This window comes from Pyxicephalus adspersus, chromosome 12, assembly GCF_032062135.1.
Source record: "Pyxicephalus adspersus chromosome 12, UCB_Pads_2.0, whole genome shotgun sequence".
NCBI classification, from domain to species: Eukaryota; Metazoa; Chordata; class Amphibia; order Anura; family Pyxicephalidae; genus Pyxicephalus; species Pyxicephalus adspersus.
Window position 1 is genome coordinate 32,479,227 of NC_092869.1, and position 18,123 is coordinate 32,497,349.

Sequence of the window (18,123 nt, forward strand, 5' to 3'; positions counted from 1 at the left end):
AAGGTAATAAATAAATGTATTCTTACAGTTGGTTTGGTTATCCTGGTTTTAACACCCTATAAATTGTATGGCGTATCTTTTTAGCCAATATGTCAAATGAAATGCATAATGGACCCGGTATAATATATATATATATATATATATATATAAATAGTGCTTTACATCCTCCAAGTGTCCTTTGGATCTTCCTACTAGCAGGGGTTCCTACCACAAATATGGCTGAAACGAATAACAAATCCATTTGTAAAGTAATTAGAACAGTTCCCATATATGAATTTTACTTCCAGAATTTTTTCTTGCCTGGAGTTCAGCATTCTACTGCAAATATGTTTTTTAAACATCATTATTCACAATATTAATATTCGATTACAATATTCAAGCTGATTTTACGTTGCCTTGAAAAATATTTGTGTCATTCATTTTTTAAATGGCTCCGGGCCAAACACGCACATTGGTCTGTGATTCTCTCTACACTAATAACAACAAGATATATATCAGTGGTAAATGTGCATGCAGAAATAGGAGCAGGGAAAATAAATACACTAGAGCGCCTGAGAGATCAAAGTGAGGTTATATCGCGAACACTGAAAGCGACAAGGGGAAAAGAATCTAGGCCTGCTAGCGGAGCAGAGATAACTACAGACATAATAGAAACTTGGGAATTATACTGTCACTGATTCTTTATTTACAAGATGAATTATCTGAATAGGCTGATGCTGTGGCCACAGGAAGGAAAAAAAGTAAAAACCATATAACCAACAATACTTTGTTTTTTAATTTCTTTTTAGGAATAAATCAAGTAATCTTTTGTTTGTTACGTATAGCGCAGAAAAGAGTTAAACCCCTTAGTTATTATTTACTGTCTTGACCCTACTAGAGAGAGTTCCCCTCACTTTCTGCCCCTAAAATGAAACATTACGTTTAGCGCTGAGCTTTAACCTCAATATAACTAAGACCAGAAACCTAACATTTGAAAGTAAACCCTAGCCTACAGCTATCAATAACCTCAAGGACATATATACAAGCTAACAAAAAAAATATGCAATGAATGCTCAAAAAGTGATTTTTTGAAAGGCACCAAAATAGTGCCAAAAGTAAAGGCTATGCATTCAGATTGCTAAAAGACTCAACTTTTGTTCCCAGTGTACACAAATCAGCTGCATGCTATGTACATCTGGGAATACCTTTTTTTTTCTATTTGCTAATCCAGCGCTGACCTGGATGATTGGAAACCTAGCTACATATTTTGTAATATTTCTGCCCTAAATTTACCAATAGCTCATTTTTTTCTCTAGACAAGTGTACCTGGTCAGAGGCCGGCTTTTAGGTGAAGACACATGTGCTGATCACCAGTGGGGCTCATGCAATAAGCAGTAAATTGGAACCTTATCCATAATGTATTTTTGTCCCATATTATTATTTTTTTCTTTATAAACAAATTAGTTAAGACCAAGATAACCTAAGAAAGGACAACAAGCATCTATAGGTACCTCTATTTAACTTTGGATAGCTCTTGAGGCTAACATAAGATAAGGCCTGATCCTTGGTCTCTATTATGCAACTGACATTATCTACTGTAGTCACCACTTTAGGATTTTAACACCTCCCCGATCATCAAGTGGTAGGTGTTCATTTCATAGCTGAAGTCCAGTATTTGCAATATTCCATTGCCCAGATATTTTCTGGAGTTCTCAGAACACTCGCTAATAGAGGGAGCACATCATCTACAAATGGGATGGGTTTAACATTCCACAGATTTACCATAAAATATACCTCCATCCAAAAGTGGACCAATGGCTAGTCTATCTAGGTTGGTATGTTTTTGGGGTCTGTTGGTAGGTTTTTAGGGAGATGTACAATATATTGTCTAGAGTGGGGGTAGTTAGGTTATTGAAGAATTTATGGGACTTCTAAATCCAATCTAGGACAAAATTGTTTGGCGCTGTCTATTTGGTGTCAGGATGTTACAAGTTTCAGAGGATCAGTAGGCTTAATTTGACTTTTTAGACTGAAAAGGCAACTCCTATCTGATTCACTTTAGAGTAGCACTAGTTTATGCTAGGCAAGGAAGCCATTAAGTTCCTCCTATAGAGATGATGCCAAACCAAGGTGGTCATCTAATGAGCTGCAAGAGGACTGAATTTTACAGAGAAAAAACTCTTCTTTCCATGAGATTTTACTACTTGAAAAAAAGGTAGCGGTGAATAGCTGGTGGTGCAATGAAGCTAAAAAGTTGACTGGCATGAGAACGATCATGCAGGAATAGAACAGTGCCAGGTTTAGCAGGAAAGATCTATAACTATGCTAAGGGGAGAAAAAGAATCAAGTCTTGATTAGACAAAGTTTACACAGGTGAAAAGGCTATAACTATTTGTTCACAGGACCATAACACAGATGTAAAAATTTTGCTAAAATGTCATTAAAATGTTAAAAGCATCATAAATACATTTATGTATTTAAAGCATTCATAAAACTCTTGCAAGCAAAAGATGAGTATGGTGCATTTTTACATATAACAAAATACATTTGCATATTATTTATCTCAAAACATAGACAAAAGAATCCATTACAAATTAGAAAAAAAAAAGTTACATGCTCTTTGGAAAAACACAAATTGTTGAAATCCCTCAGCTTTCTGCTGGCCTAAGTTTTATGAATTCCATTGAGAAGCATTTCATAGCAGGAGAAAGGATCAGCACACTACACATTGGAGAAAAAAGAAGTTTTATCTAATAAAACGTATGATAGGGACTACAGAGAGCTTGAAAGCACTACAGCAGCTTCTTTGACTTACTTTGTGTGTTTTTTAGCTGCGTTGGTCCAAGGTTAGCTGTATAAAAAAGAAGGCTGGTTTTGTTTTGTTTTTCATTTTTTATTTATAAGAAATGGTCATAGAGGTCAACATAAAATGAGAGACAAACCCTAGTGTCATGAATGTTATTCCCAATGGTATAAACAGACATTATCAAGCAATTATGACACTACTACGTAGTCATGGGAAATTATTCTTTGGACAATACTAGGTGAAAGAACAACAATATAACACTCTACAAAATACATTGGCTTGAACGTGAACCCAAAAAAATAGTTTTATTCCAGTATTTGTGTAATGATATTGTCTGGTGTCTTTTATTGTTGAATTTTGTATTTTCTTCTAACGTACCTGGGTACCCTGCCAGTTTCCTGTGCATCTGTCCAAATTTGACCAAGCATGGAAGCAGATCTGGGGAAGTGTGGTCACTTTACATTCTTGATTCCCATATCTGGGGTAAAGTATGAGGTCTGCTTTGCTGGCACCTCTCCAAACCCAGCAAAAACACTCTATACAAGTAGTGCTAACACGCTTGTACGAACCTGTACTAGGAGTATTCTTGATGTGTGTAAGGGGGTCCTGCATTTCAAAGTAAACCTTAGTTGACAATATTAGGGAAGTTACCATTGTTATCTTCCTTGAACTTCTCTGCCAATTATGGAATGTTTAGTTGCTGTCAAGCTGATGTTCTTTTATTACTTTAAATAGGAATGCAAATAAAGATTCTGACTCCCTTATTTGCAAACTTGTCTCCAGATAGTGGTTAAAAATAAAAAAGTGAAACTATATTTCTATAAAAAAATGCGAAAAGGACTTTATTGCAGAAGGGATAGGTGACGTCTTGCCTGGATGTTCTCAATGTTCTTTTTCAAGACCACTGAGTTGAATATGCTGAGCTCAGTATAGGACGCGTTGATATCATGGGTTTCCCAACATTCCCTGAGACTACCGGAACAGAATGAACTTCAATGTGTGGGAGTTACATCATCCTGTTCTGGCCAGTTAAGATGACTGAAGTTCCAATCACATGGAAGAGGACCAGAAAAAGATGGCGGCACCCACAGCAGAGCAAGGGCAAGTGAGTGTAACTAAAAAGATGACCACCAGACAGGTACGTTTATTTTACTGTAGAAGAGACATTGCTTGTCCTTTTTACAATAATAAGCCTACCTGGGGGCAATATTTTGTGAAATGCAGTTCCGCCTTAAAGCCAGAGGACCAAATTATACCCAAGCACACTGCATTTAAAAAAAGTTGGTCATTAGTGATAGCTCAGATAGTATTTTTCTTAAAAATGGTTTGCTTTCAGAATGCATCCCCATTACCGAGTGTTTGCACAGAAATTACCAAGCACCAGGAAAATGGGACTTTCCTTTACTCAGCACCACAATCCATTAGCACGAGGCTTTCAAATACAGAACCCTTCAGGCAAATATAATGAGCGGTAAAAGAACAAACACACCAGCCGCCTCTCCAGCACTTGGCTCCATGGATCCAAGCCATGTGCCTCATCAGATCATCCATACGCTGATCTAAAAGACAGAGGCACACTGCACACTCAGCACAACAATGGAAATTCATTGTGCACAAACTCAGCAATGAACTTTTTTTTTCCTATCTAGCTCTCCAAGCTGAACTAATACATGCCATCCCAAGAATGGCATTTACATAGTAGCACTAAATCAGGCTATATAGGTCATTACAAATAAAGCAGCTTACTGAGAAATCTGCAGTAATCAACACTTATCCTTCTAAAATGGTTAATTGAATACTTTTACACAGCTCCATTCAAATTGTTCATTCACTAAAAAAGTACTATTTAAATACAAAATACAAACAACCCAACTGCTTTAAACATAGCATAGTCGTTTTGACAAACAGATCATTAAATACTGATTACATTCAAATATAAATTGAGCTGGGGATAAACCAAAGTTCTACCTAAAAATACATTAAAATGCTTTGATTCGAGTATAGACCTAGGCCACACAATGTGACCATCATTATTACCAGTCTAAACAGTAATCAATATGAAAAAAATATTGGTTAATACTGGAGTATTTAAAGTATTTCTTCACAGTTGGTTGTATGGACATACACCTAATAGCTACAGTTATGCGGACACCCTGACCAATAATTAGGTTCAGGTGTTTCCTAAAAGTACTGTTAGTACCAAAGCATATGAAGACATTTAATACAAAGGTGTACTTCCAACCTTGTGGCAACAGTTTGGAAAGGCCCTACTCTATTCCAGGATAGCTGCCCATGTACAAAGCTAAGTCCACTTATACATATTTTGAGGAGTCTCATGTAGATAGCTCTTATAGGTTTTTGACCTCTAACTCTACAGAATGGCTTTGCAAGGAATTGGAATGCTGTACAACAGGGGTCCCCAATCCATGGTTCACGGCCCACTAGTCTGACAGCTGGGCTGGGATAGCACAGGGACCAGCGGTGGTCCGCTGGGGGGGGCGCACTGGCCAGAGCCGTGGACCATGTCTCCCATATGGATCGCAGGCTCAGGGCTGTGGGCCAGTTGTGTCTCAGACCTGTGATGGGAGAGTGGATGGATTCTGGCATTATGACGTCACTCTTGGGGAAGTTTCTTCCCCTTTGAATGACACACGCCTCCCCGCACATGCACAGTCTGAAGTCTGTAGATTTAGTGGTCTGCGAGCTCCGAAAGGTTGGGGACCACTGCTGTACAAAATAAAGGTCAGTCAACCAAATAACTATGCACATGGTTTTGGAATGGGGTGTTCAATGCCCATATTGGCATGCAGATCAGGTTTCCTAATCATTTAGTTCTATAGTGCAAGACTGGCCATCATACCTATGAGTTTCGATAGTACATTACGGCAAGAGCTCTGGGGACTACCAGTGAGTACTATTCTACTTTGTTGTCTGCAGCAAAGCAATTACTTGTTTGCCATACATTAATTATTGTGTGAACAGGGACTTTTGCTGGGAACTGATAGTATATTATGTTTCTGGGGTAACTGCAACTTCCTTTTCTATTGCCTACTAAACTGCAGAATGCTGAACGCTAAACTCTTATCATCTGGCTCTGTTTTACAAGCAACTTTTTGCAAGATGACGTTAATTATTTATCAGCAGTTTCTTTTAGGTTTGTTCGCTGCAGTATTGTTTTTATTCATTTCCGTTGTGAACAACAGGTGAGGACAATGCGTTAATTACACAGCCTTCACAGCAGCCGTATTTGTGCGGATATCAATTATTTATGGTTCAGACACACTCCTTAGTCTGCACAAACTTTTACAGGATCTCTCAGTTCAGCAATGCAGAAAATGATTACTCATAGCGGCCGGTCCGTCCTCTCTTACAGTGCATTTAAATTAAAAAAAATATATTGCAGCTTGCCAGCTTTAGGTATGGTGGCTGGTTCAATTTTTCAGTCTTTTTTTCCTCTTTACCCAGTGATCCTGTTACTAACACTATTTCTTTCCTTGGGTGACAACATTCATTGTACTGTATGAAGAAGGAGTGTTGTCAGCTTACAAAATAACTACAGAGCACTAGTTTGGTTTGAATTAATTAAATTTAAAAAATCACATTTGAATTGAGGTTCACCTTCTTCTTGGCAATGTAAAAACAAACAGTCTTGAAACCCACTGTGTCCCTTACAGGCTCACAGTCAGTGGTTTCCAATGTCATCTTGTAAACCCCATTGTCAAGGTATAGAATGGGCAATGTTCATCAGCTGATGGTAGTTGGGCGGTTTTGCTGTACAACAGTTAGAAGAGCTAACAACAGCCGCATTCATTGGGAATATTCCCAGGACAAGAGGTTAATTAACCTCTAGTGCTCCAGGGATCGCAAACAGGAGGATTCCCTGCGAATCCCCGTTAAAATTTCCTAGATTTTCCAATGGTTTTGGGAAATCAGTTCGCCGAAATTTCCAAAACCATCTGAAGTTCGAGGAAATTTTTGCCCATCCCTACTGATGATCCATCAATCATTGGTGTATCCCACCAATAATTATAGTTGGTGTCTGAAAGTGTGATATGCTTCTTGATGACCGTCAATAGAAGGGAGTCTTTTTTGGAAGTTTCTTTTTTGGTTATAAATATAACCTTTCAATTTTGTATTTATTACTTTGGTTTGGCAGGAGTTTTGTAAAACCTAAATTTTATTTCAAGGGGGGAAAAAAAAGGTGATACCAGTGATCTATTTGGGTACATGTGAAGGTGGTATTCTTCCCACTGGCAATCAATTTAGGAGGCATTTTTCCGACCATCAGGCAATGTGTCATGGCAATTAGGCATATGGTATTTCTCAAAAAATTGGCTCAGCTCAAAACAATCATTCCCATCTGCCACATTCCAAAAATAGACTAACAGCACCATCAAACAAATTTAAAGACTTTTAAGGTAGGAACCTGCAAACTCATTAAAAAAAAAAAAATGAACATTACTTTTTTATATTTTACATTTCGATAAAAAAACATGAATAAGAGAAAATACAGTGTCTCAATTTGTATTCAACATGTTTCACAGATGGTATCTGCTTCTTCAGGAATTTCAATTGAGACAATTTTGCAATCATGCATTCTACTGCATATAGACAGCTTAATCAGATGTTAGGAAAGCAGCGGTAAGTATAAAGGTGGCGGGTGCTTGCACTACAATTGCTCCCCAAGAACGCATTTCGAGACAACATTAAAGACAGTTTGCCACGTTCAAATGTATCTTTCAAAGATAAACCCCAGAAAGGTGTCAGGTTACCACGACTCTTTGCAGCGTGCTGTGTAAATAAAGAGCCTTCTCTGGAAGATCCATTTGAAAGCTGAAAAGTTTGTAGTATTCACTTTTTTAAATAAATTTGCAGATTGCTGTCTTAAAGTCACTAAATTTGTTTGATGGTTCCATAAATTAAGCATTTCATAAATATTGGTAGTGGTCCTGTGAAAACCTACGAGTTATATAACATTGACTTATGAATATAGATGTTCTTATAGGTGTTCTCTTGCCTGCACAGCATTGGGATATTTGACATATTTTCGTGCTGTGTTAACCTGCCATTTAGGCTAAGACAGGCTTAAAATGAACACTTGCCAATATTCATCTATGGGATTATTGGACATGAAATCAACTAGATGCAGGAAAATACTGCTACCCACATAACTTTCATTTTTAAAAAATATTGAACTGAAAACAAAGTATAATGTAAAAGAGAATTCATAAATAAATATGTATTTAAAAGATGAATTTATAAAAAGGTATATAAATATAAGCTAGTGGTTTTACCAACCAAAAATGATTTATATTTCTATCCATCTATTCCTGAGATTGTCTTTGCTCTTCCGCACAACATAGCTAGGTAATGGACATTAGAACTTACCCTTGCCTTCCATATTATTTGAGAACAAATGTGATAGGAACCCTACATCTCCTCCTCTAATGATCTTCATTTACTTCTAATTCAAATCTTTTCTATCAACCAATAAACTCCCAAACACAATATGATCTGTAGAGATGTGGAGTAACCAATAATGTCCAGGTTGACATATACAGTATTTCTTTGTAAAAACTGTTTGCCAAGGAAAATAAATCAAAGTTCTATTCTGTTGGTATTATAACCCCAGCTGCAAAGCAAAATATGCATTTCACCATCCTACCAGCTGCTTTGGGGGCAGAAACTTATCACTATAAAGATTCCATAATGGTGGAAATACCAATAAGTACAACACAAGTCAAGTAGTCCATCAACACCATGGGCCTGATTTATTAAAGCTCTCCAAAGCTGGAGAGGATACACTTGGAACCTGAAACGGATCTAGTTCAAAGTTGAAAACATTTGCTAATAGCTAATGACTTTTTTAAAAAAACCATTCCAGGTTTGCTTGATCACCCAGCTTCACTGTCAAAAGAGTATTCTCTGCTGCCTTGGACAGATTGAATAAATCAGGCCCCATGTGTCACCATGATCTTCAAAGAGACCAGTGGAGCATTTCTAAACAAGCCACTCCAAGACTAATTCTACTAAAAAATACTTCTTTAGAAACTTAACAAATATATTTTTATAAAACTCTCAGAAAAAGAAAAAAATATATATTGAAAAGCTACAACCAATTCTTGGTTGTAGTCTTCATTTTATTTATATGGTCTTCATTTTATTTATATATTATATAATATTTATTTTTCCCCAGATTTTGAGCAGAGTAGAAAAAGAAATTAATCTGAAATGTATATTATTGTGTGGGTATTTTTAATTCTTTATATATTTTAAATGTAACCACTGTCACCATGGCAAAATCTTCATGGCAAACAACTTCAACTGAACCAATATACAAATTTGCAAGACAAATAATCTATTTTACTGTTACCTATTTTGGTTATTTGCATTTTATTTAAAATGCCCCTTTTCCTTGTTGGATAAATCTCTTTTATTATAAAGTATCAATGTGAATGTTCATGCTACTTGTATTTCAATAGAAAATCATAATGATTATGCTTAGTTTTTTTGTATTTTTAGTTTTGAGATGCACTTGAAACTTTTGTATACTGAAAATTCAATCTCAAATCTGTGGTGTTGAAAAATGGAAAAACTACAGGAATGTTATCTACCCGCCATTATTACTTTGCAAAATGTATTATGTCCATAAGAGATAGCTGGGTAGCAAGAAAAGTATTGAAAACAAATAAAAAAAGTTAAAAAAAAACGGAACAGAGTGCTTGCGTACATTGGGCCTGATTATTAAAGCTCTCCAAGAATGAAAAAGATTGACTATCATGGGAGCAAACCTGGAATATATCTGGTCCAGGACTGAAAACATTTGCCAACTAATTGATCACCCAGGTTCTCCTATGAAAGTCTATCTTCTCCAGTCTGTTTCTGGATACATGTTTCTTTGCATGTTGATATACTGTATATGTTTCCTAAACTTAAGCACGAAACACGGACAAAAAGTAAGGTTCACATAGCAGCCCCCAATTTTAAGTAGTTACCCATTAAGTTAAGTTTTTACCCATTTTAGACATAATTTCTTTGGTGTAATCTGCATTCCTGCAGTGTTGCATTGATGTTTAATCACCATTTGGACACCATTTTGTACAGTAAAATTACCGATACTCTAGTGTTATCTTGTTGCATTTTCACCAAGTATTTCATATTTACATTCTACACAACATGAACACCATGATAATATATAGTATGTTTATAAACACAACATGCTACATTTACACATGACTATGACATGCTGGACATTTACCTCTTGTAGATTCATCTTCAATAGGTTGTTTGAACAAAGTTATATCTTTGAAAGTACAAAGAAATAACACAACCTTGTCATGTTCATTCCTTATCGGTGCAATTTGCATATAGAACCAAACCGGGGTTCCTGCGGAGAGAAAAGAATTAGTAGTCAAGCTAATTTACACAACGGAGGATAAAAGGGTTTACCGCTATAAATTAAACTATGAAACTGTGGCCATCTACATTTACCATACAGATCAAGTGATATGGCAGCATAGTAGTCTGTCCAAAATGATGAAAGAACATGGCATGGGAGGCCAGCAAAGCTTTCCAAACTCCTTCTTGCTGGGACATTTAAAGAACGGATCAGAAAAATAAGAGTGCTTGTAATTTGCCAGTGACCAACTTCTGGATCATATGAGAAAGCACTAATGGTTACACAATGGCCACATACATTGAGGTACATTTGTCCCTGAAACCACCAACATCCATTCATGAATTATATATACTGTATGTGCATGAGTGAGTTCAGTTGAACAAGAGTTCTGCAAACCTTTGTAAAAACTAAATAGGCTTGAAACTTAGGCTGAATAAAAAAACTAATATAAAAACAGACGAGGGGAGCCAGAAACTTCCGCGTGGAATGTGTACCAATGCAAAATTAAATAATAATGCATGGCGAAGACAGAATATTGGAAAAAAAACTCAGAGACAGCCTATAAAATACTATTTTAGTCCCTGGAATTAACTCAAAATCTATACCACACCCATTACCTGAGATTCCTTCTAGAATCTTTGCAAGCTACCATTTTTAAAATGAAAGATTAAGCTTGCACCTTTAATGTTAAAAAGCATATCGCCGGGTATGTGATAGGCAGAGGGGGAACCTTGCTCAATGCCCTCTTTTTTCGCACCCACTCAGGCTGCACACCAAGATAAAGGCTGGTTGAAATGTGAACCGCACATAGTTTTCCATATCCTTTTCTTTTGATTCTTTAGGAAGTTGGCCAAAAATCCCCCATTATTGGCCCTTGTAACCCAACTAACCAATGTTCAAAGGCCATGCAAAGCAGAAGGAATGCAGAAACTGAAAACATTGCATAATTCTATCTAAATCCATTGCCGTCACAAACCTGAACCTCATTGCTAATCACAATGAGTCACATAACATCGATCACCAACAGTAAAATATCTTTTTCTGTTACCATATAACAATTTTGCATTTATTACATAAGCCAATGAATAGGCCAGTGATAAGTAGAAGAAATCAATCCGCTAACAACTAAAAGACAACAAAAGAAAACTTCTGATTGGTTATTTTGGCTTACTATGTCAATAAATTAAGAAATAGGATACTCATCACCTCAAGTGGCTTGTAATTTCCATCTGAAAGTTATTATTTAAATGCTGCACTGCCTATCCCACACTTTGCTCCTTGTGCATTTACCGATTCCTTTCAAAGCAAAATAATGCTGCTGCTTTTCTTCTAACCCTTACCGCCTTACATAATTAAACATAGCCTAGTACAGTTTGATTATTTGGGAACCATGGGTTTTAAACACAACTGGCCTCACAGAGAACCCCAGGACCCGAAGCACCCTCCCAAGGCCCAACCCATTACCCTCAAACTTACTCTTTTCACCCTATATTTTATGTTTTAGGAATCCCCCTAAATGTGTCGTTAAATTTATATTATATGGTTCAGTTGTATTACATCCATGTAAAAGCTCTTCTGTTCATATGTTTGTTTTCTATACTGTATTGTTAATTTACGACACGAAATACTAATAAAGAATATTAATTTAAAATAATGCTGCTGCTTTCTTGACTCCCAGAATCCTCCCCAGACACTGTTTATAGGGAAGGGGCGCTTGGGAAATATAGTTCGGGGGCCTAATTTCATCAGTGGGAGCGGATATCAAAGCAGTTGCCATTTGGAGAATTTTATAAGCCTGGTGATTATGTCAGAGTAATAAAAGCTGAATTTTTAACAGAAGCAAGAGGAAAGAAATATTAACAGCACGGTGGCTCGGGTTAGCACTCTGACCTTTGCAGAACTGGGTCACAGGTTCAAATCTCAGCCAGGGCGCTATCTGCATGGAGTTTGCAGGTTCTCCCTGTGTTTGTTTGGGTTTCCCCCGGTACCCTAGATTCATGCCATATTCCTACAACATGCAGTTAGATTAATTGACTTCCCCCAAAATTGTCCTTAGACTGTGGTATTGCAGACTGTGGTAACTGCATGTGACTATGGTAGGGACATTAGATTGTGAGCTCCTTTGAGAGACAACTCGTAACATGACTATGGACTTTGTAAAGCACTGCGTAATAAGATGGCGCCATATAAATACTGTGTAATAATAATAATTTTTGCTGAGACGCACTAGAGAATAAAAAGGCGGTTTAGGGGTACATCGGGCAAATGCCTGTACATATACTTAAATCCCAAGGGCAGCCGATTCATAAAAGATTTACAAATTTAGATACAAAGCAGCTTTTTTATTTTTTAAAATGGTCAGATTAGGGAAATGCTTATCGGGTTACCTGACTTGTGTCCCTCTGTAAAATCCTTCCCAATTCCTTTACTAGTGATACTTGTGTGTCAGGGTATGACAAAGTGTTTCAGTGACTGAAAGTGAGAAAACTGTAAACTGGGACACAAAATTATGGAGATTCCATGCCTTTAAAGCTGGGACCTTTCTTCTTCTATTTTTAGAATATTGGAAAAGGGATATTAAACCTGTCAAGTTTGTATTTGTAGAACAATGCAGAATAAAAGTGCTGCTTCCTTGCAGAGAGTCCAAAATCTGATTTTATTAAGAATTTCCATAGAAAGCCAACACATATTTCATTGATTGTAAAAAGTACCCTTCTTAAGTAATATAAAATATTAACTAATTGCTTGTCTTATATTGAGTGGTATTTGAGAAATAGTCATGCTGATAAAGTTATGAAGCAAACGGTTATTACCTCCATCAAATTTTATTGCAGTCTGTTTTATCAGTTAAAACGTTTCCTATTTTACTTGTACCTGGAAATCAGGGGAAGGATCTTCAATGGGCACACAGACCGTGATAAAAATACGTTTAAATCTTTATTAAAAATAGTGAGGAAGAATTAAAAAAAAAATGTTGCCTTAGCAAACCTTTAGAAAGATAACGAGCCTTGGAAATTTGGGCTTTCCGAACTAGAAGCTACACTGAAGTCAGATCATACCCTGGAAAAATGTGAATTACAGAGCGGAAGAAAATCTAAAACTGTGCAAGTATGGGAAGGCTTTTATGGATCTGAATGAGAAGATGTTACATAGGTTGAAAAAAAGACAGAAGTCCATCGAGTTCAACCACTAGGGAAATAAACATATACCAGGCATAAAACCCTATGGACATAGTTGATCCAGAGGAGGCCAAAACAACAACAGGGGAAACAATTCCTTCCTGATTCCATGAGGCAATCGGATGTTCCCTGGGTCAACAGTCTCTGTTGTCTTTTTACATTAAAACCTTAAAACCCAGTTATATTCTGTGCTTCTGTAAAATTCTTACTGGGGCAGCTGCTGGGAAGTCAGTTCATACTAAGCAGAATAAATTCACGAATAGAGGGGATCAATGAGACCTGGGGGCATAAGCGTAGTTTTCCAAACCAGTTAGGGGCTCATTGAATTTCTTGGAGGGATATTAAAAGGTATTTCCCTTTATTTTAAAGAACTGAAACAAAGGGAAATGTGTATGAACTGTAGATATTAAATATGTAGAGATTTATTCATATTTCATTTTATTTTGGCCTGATAATTACCTTTATTACTACTACAAAGTGGATAAGAAAGAACCTAATCTGGATAAGTAACCCAGTTTTTGGCAGAATCATAAACAGCTTACTCAAAACATAGAAGATTGATCCCCATCCTTGATCATCTAAATGCCAAGTTGATTTAAAGTTACGTGAGTACATCAGTCATTATCAGTATATTTATCTGGTTAGGCAAGGGTTAGTGACAGGGTCTCTTTAAGCATGATTTCTGTGGCTCATATTTAATATTATTTCACAAACCATTAAAGCGTAAGCCTGTTTCATAAAACAAAACAAAAAATCCCAGGCAGCTGTGTTCCTTTCCCAGGTGGTCTTCTAAAAGATGCAAAACAAGCATTCCACAAGGGAGAACAACACACTTATTACACAAGCAATCCTGATATTTATAGGTAATGTTTTGTGGCATGTATCAAACTGCATTATTTGAAACTGCCAACTTCCCAAAAATGTTTGTTCCTAGTTCTTCATCAGTACAAAGATTGTATAAATGTCACTTTTATCTTACCGGCAGCAAAAAGGTACATTTACAGGCTTAAAAAATTATTAGAGAAAAGTGGGACCAAGGGGGCCAACTTATAATGGGAATGGATATCACTATGCTGACCTCTATTATGCACACGATGGCTCATCCCAATCAATAAATGTGTCCTGCTACGTGTGGCCAATGAAGCCCAATGGGGGTTTCAATGCTCAATAAAGTTTAGACTGTTCCATGAATGACGGAGAACCAGTCATTTCACATTGGGAAGGTCACATGAATGGACTTTTCCTCTTTTTCTTAGGTCTTTTAACATTCATCCATCTTTTCTGGAACCCCAATGCTGGTGCAGGGCACGACTGTAAAGCGAATTACATTGCTTTATAAATGTATGACACAGCTATACCACTGGCATTTAAATGGACTCTGAATGGTGGCTTTGGGTATTGCACTTAGAGGTTTGCTTTCTGTCCATTAAACAATATATTCCTTGTGCTATTTAGGTATACTTCATGGGTAATTCCACCAATCTGGTAAACATGAGATAAGAATATACATACTGCTCTTCTTGTACAACAGGACTTCAAAGCAATTTGACTCGTAGTTCTCAAACGTCTGCCTAACTTTTTCGATTGTCTTCTTGTCCGTCAGTTCGCCATACATAAAACTGCAAAACAAAAGCAATCTTTCACTTAGAAATACCAGGTTCATTTATACATTTTCTGCAAGAATATAGACAATAGATATTAATCAAGCTCCTCCTTAAACCTGTTTTGCTTTAAACATTTTTTTGTAAAATGACCACAGAATATAGAAGTCATTAGATTAGGAAAAAGTCAATGAACACGTTATGATATGCTACTATCAAAACTTCAAATATTACAAGCCATTTAGTAGACATGTAGGAATGCATACTTACATACAACCGAAGAACACTTAGTGAATACTTGGAACATACATAGCTCTACCATAAAACCTAAATCAGGGTTTCCCGACCTTCCCTTCCTCAGCATCTTTTACTTTATCTTGTTTTATTTTATTTTTTAATCTTTCTTTTTTTTATATGTGATAATATATGATGCACAGGTCCATTTTCCTTTCTGATTCTTGGTGTGGGAGCATTGAAGATGCAGAAAGTGAGGTTGCATCATTGATCTCTGCATTATTACACTAAGCCCCTCATGGGTGGGTCCACAAAATCCTACACTCACATTGGACATTTTGTGGCAAAAATAGAAGTTACTGTAGGGGAAAGAAGGCAGCAATTACAGGCAGGGCTCTCGTGGGGAATTTTCCAAGCATGGAGTTGAACTTTGACACTTTCTTAGCTATGAAATGGGGGGAACTTTTTAAGCACAAAGTGTGTAAGCAGATAGCACTCCGTTACATGGACCAATCAGTAAAACAAAAATCTGCTTTTTGACCACTATAGATTTCACCTGACTTTGTAAAGTGGCAAGTGCTTTAAAATAGAGGTTGAACACAAGGTTTAGTGTAGTATATATGTCCAATACTTAAATAGTACAAACAAATTTATAGAAGTGTGTTGCAGTTAAAATAAATACAAATATAAAATTTTCATCACAAAAAGTCTATGCTTTAAAAAAAAAAGTAAAAAGATGCCCTGTGTTACCCATATGAACCAATAAACTTTCCTTTAGGCGCACTGAGCCTATTTAAGTAGAAGATGTTCTAGCAATATTCATGATCTAAGATCCAGTGTTTACACTTGTGTTATGTTTACGAGGTTTAGCTAATGAATCCCCAGCCATTCGTGTTTACATATCTGATGTTTGCGCCTTGATTGTTGGGCACTGGAAACATTTCATGCAGGCGTACAAGTTAATTGGGCATTGCCTTTGCGCTCCAGGACATGGTGTTTACATAGGAGTGTTTATTCTTATATAAAGTGATATTATGCAAAATTATTATTGATTTTACACTTTAGTAACACAACACAGTTTCTCTACATTTATATTGTGAATGTATACTGTGAAATGCAACAACACTAGACAGTTTTAATTTGTTCACTGTCTAGAATGTAAAGAAGAGACAAAAGCTTTGGTCTGAAAGACATTTTTATTTTAAATCAGGGGATGGCAAACTCCAGCCTTTAGGCCAGATACGGCCTAGCCAGTAGTTTGTTTAGGAACAAACTACCGGAGCCTCTGGAGCTGCATTCGGCTCTTGAGTCTCCGTGTTGTGGCTTTCTTCCCTATTTACTGTGGCCGGCGTTAACACTTCCGCCACTGGGGTAAATAGGGAACATGCCCCCCCCTCTGTATGCATTGCGGGAGAGAGGGATTTCCTTTCAGGGGGTGTTCCTGGTGGGGGACTTGAGAAAGAGTCCGGCCTAGTGTCCTCCTGCCTACCCCTAAAATGTCCTACTCCTGGTGTCCAACTCAAACTTGGATCCACTTCCTGCGACCACAAGCCGTCATGGACACATTCATTGACTTCTCAGGAAAGTGACTGCATGCCTTTGTAGTCTGCAGCATGCAAAGACCCCTATTGGGGATGAATATGATATTACATTACCAATCATTATTGCCCTTATGGAAAGTCGACATAAATTTAACAGTTACACAAGTCACTTTTTCTTGAGTTGACAGCAACCCTTGTTTCTACTCATGACAAGTGATTCTTTCTTTTGTGCAAGAAAAGCAACAGCACTGCCAGAAGCAACATGATGCTTCCAAGAAGTATTAGTCCCACCACCATGCGATCATGACCACACGTACAAAATTATTCCCAACCCTTCCACCTAGGTTCATTGGGAGAGGTTGGGAGTGCGGTTGAAAACCACAGTTTATCCAAGGTCTGAGAGTCCCAAGGCAAAGTTGAGATGGACAGTGATCACAAATGTCCTTGGCTGCTCACAGCAGTTGGCAACTTGCCAGGTGCCCTAACTGCTGTGTTGGAAACCAAAGGTTCATCATTTGACAGTGAGTAGCAATGATCAGTCCTAAACAGTTCTCTAATGCCCCCAATAATTCTCTTTGTAGTCCACTTAATATTTAATTTTCTCAAACATGACAAGTAATGCAAAATAGAAATTCACCAATGTCTGCTTTATCCCTATTTAATGTACAGCGCTGCGTAATATGTTGGCGCTATATAAATCCTGTTTAATAATAATAATAATAATAATAATAATAATAATACGTATATGCCCCAAGAGAGTCTATTCTACTTTACAACACCAAGGACCTTTTACAAGAGGAAAGAAAACAAACATCATAAAACAATCCATTTGAACCCCAGTACTGCTATACTGCACTGCATCAAAATATTTTAAACAGTCGCATATTGATTACTCAGAATACTTATAAGCAAGTTATATATGCTGAGAAACAATAAACACACTGAAGAAAAATTCTGCATGTCCCTAAAACAATTGTGTTTGATGAAAACCTCTATGGAAAACATAAAAGGCAATTTGAAGCTTAAGATCAAATTTTGGAAAAAGATGTGCCAGCAATTTGTTCCTCTGTAAGTAAAATCAACCAAACAGAGAGGAGCCTTAGGATATCCGCTGGACGGTGCTAATATAGGAACTTTCCCCTCTTTAACCTTCTTGTCAGAGACTTAAGAGCTGTTAGCCGACTGGAACACGTGCCAATTTGGCACTAATATGCAGAGACCTTATATTGATTTGTAACGTACTTAGCATTGCATCAAATCTGCACACAACACTGCTATTTCATCCTACGTGTACAACTTCTAAATGGAAATAGAGAAATACTTTAAAGCTGAACTCTAGGCAGACAGAAAAAGGCACAAATAATGCAGCTCATCAATTATTACA

General features: G+C 37.0%; 1 protein-coding gene across 1 annotated transcript in view; it reads right to left on the reverse strand.

The window, feature by feature from the left end:
* Positions 1-18,123, reverse strand: part of KCNH5 (potassium voltage-gated channel subfamily H member 5) — a 182,793-nt gene that overhangs the window by 134,917 nt on the left and 29,753 nt on the right. The window contains exons 3-5 of the mRNA XM_072427655.1: positions 14,876-14,982; positions 10,044-10,172; positions 2,776-2,830 (exon numbers count right to left, since the gene is read on the reverse strand). Of these exons, the coding sequence (XP_072283756.1) occupies positions 2,776-2,830; positions 10,044-10,172; positions 14,876-14,982 (291 nt within the window). The remainder of the gene's footprint in view (positions 1-2,775; positions 2,831-10,043; positions 10,173-14,875; positions 14,983-18,123) is intronic.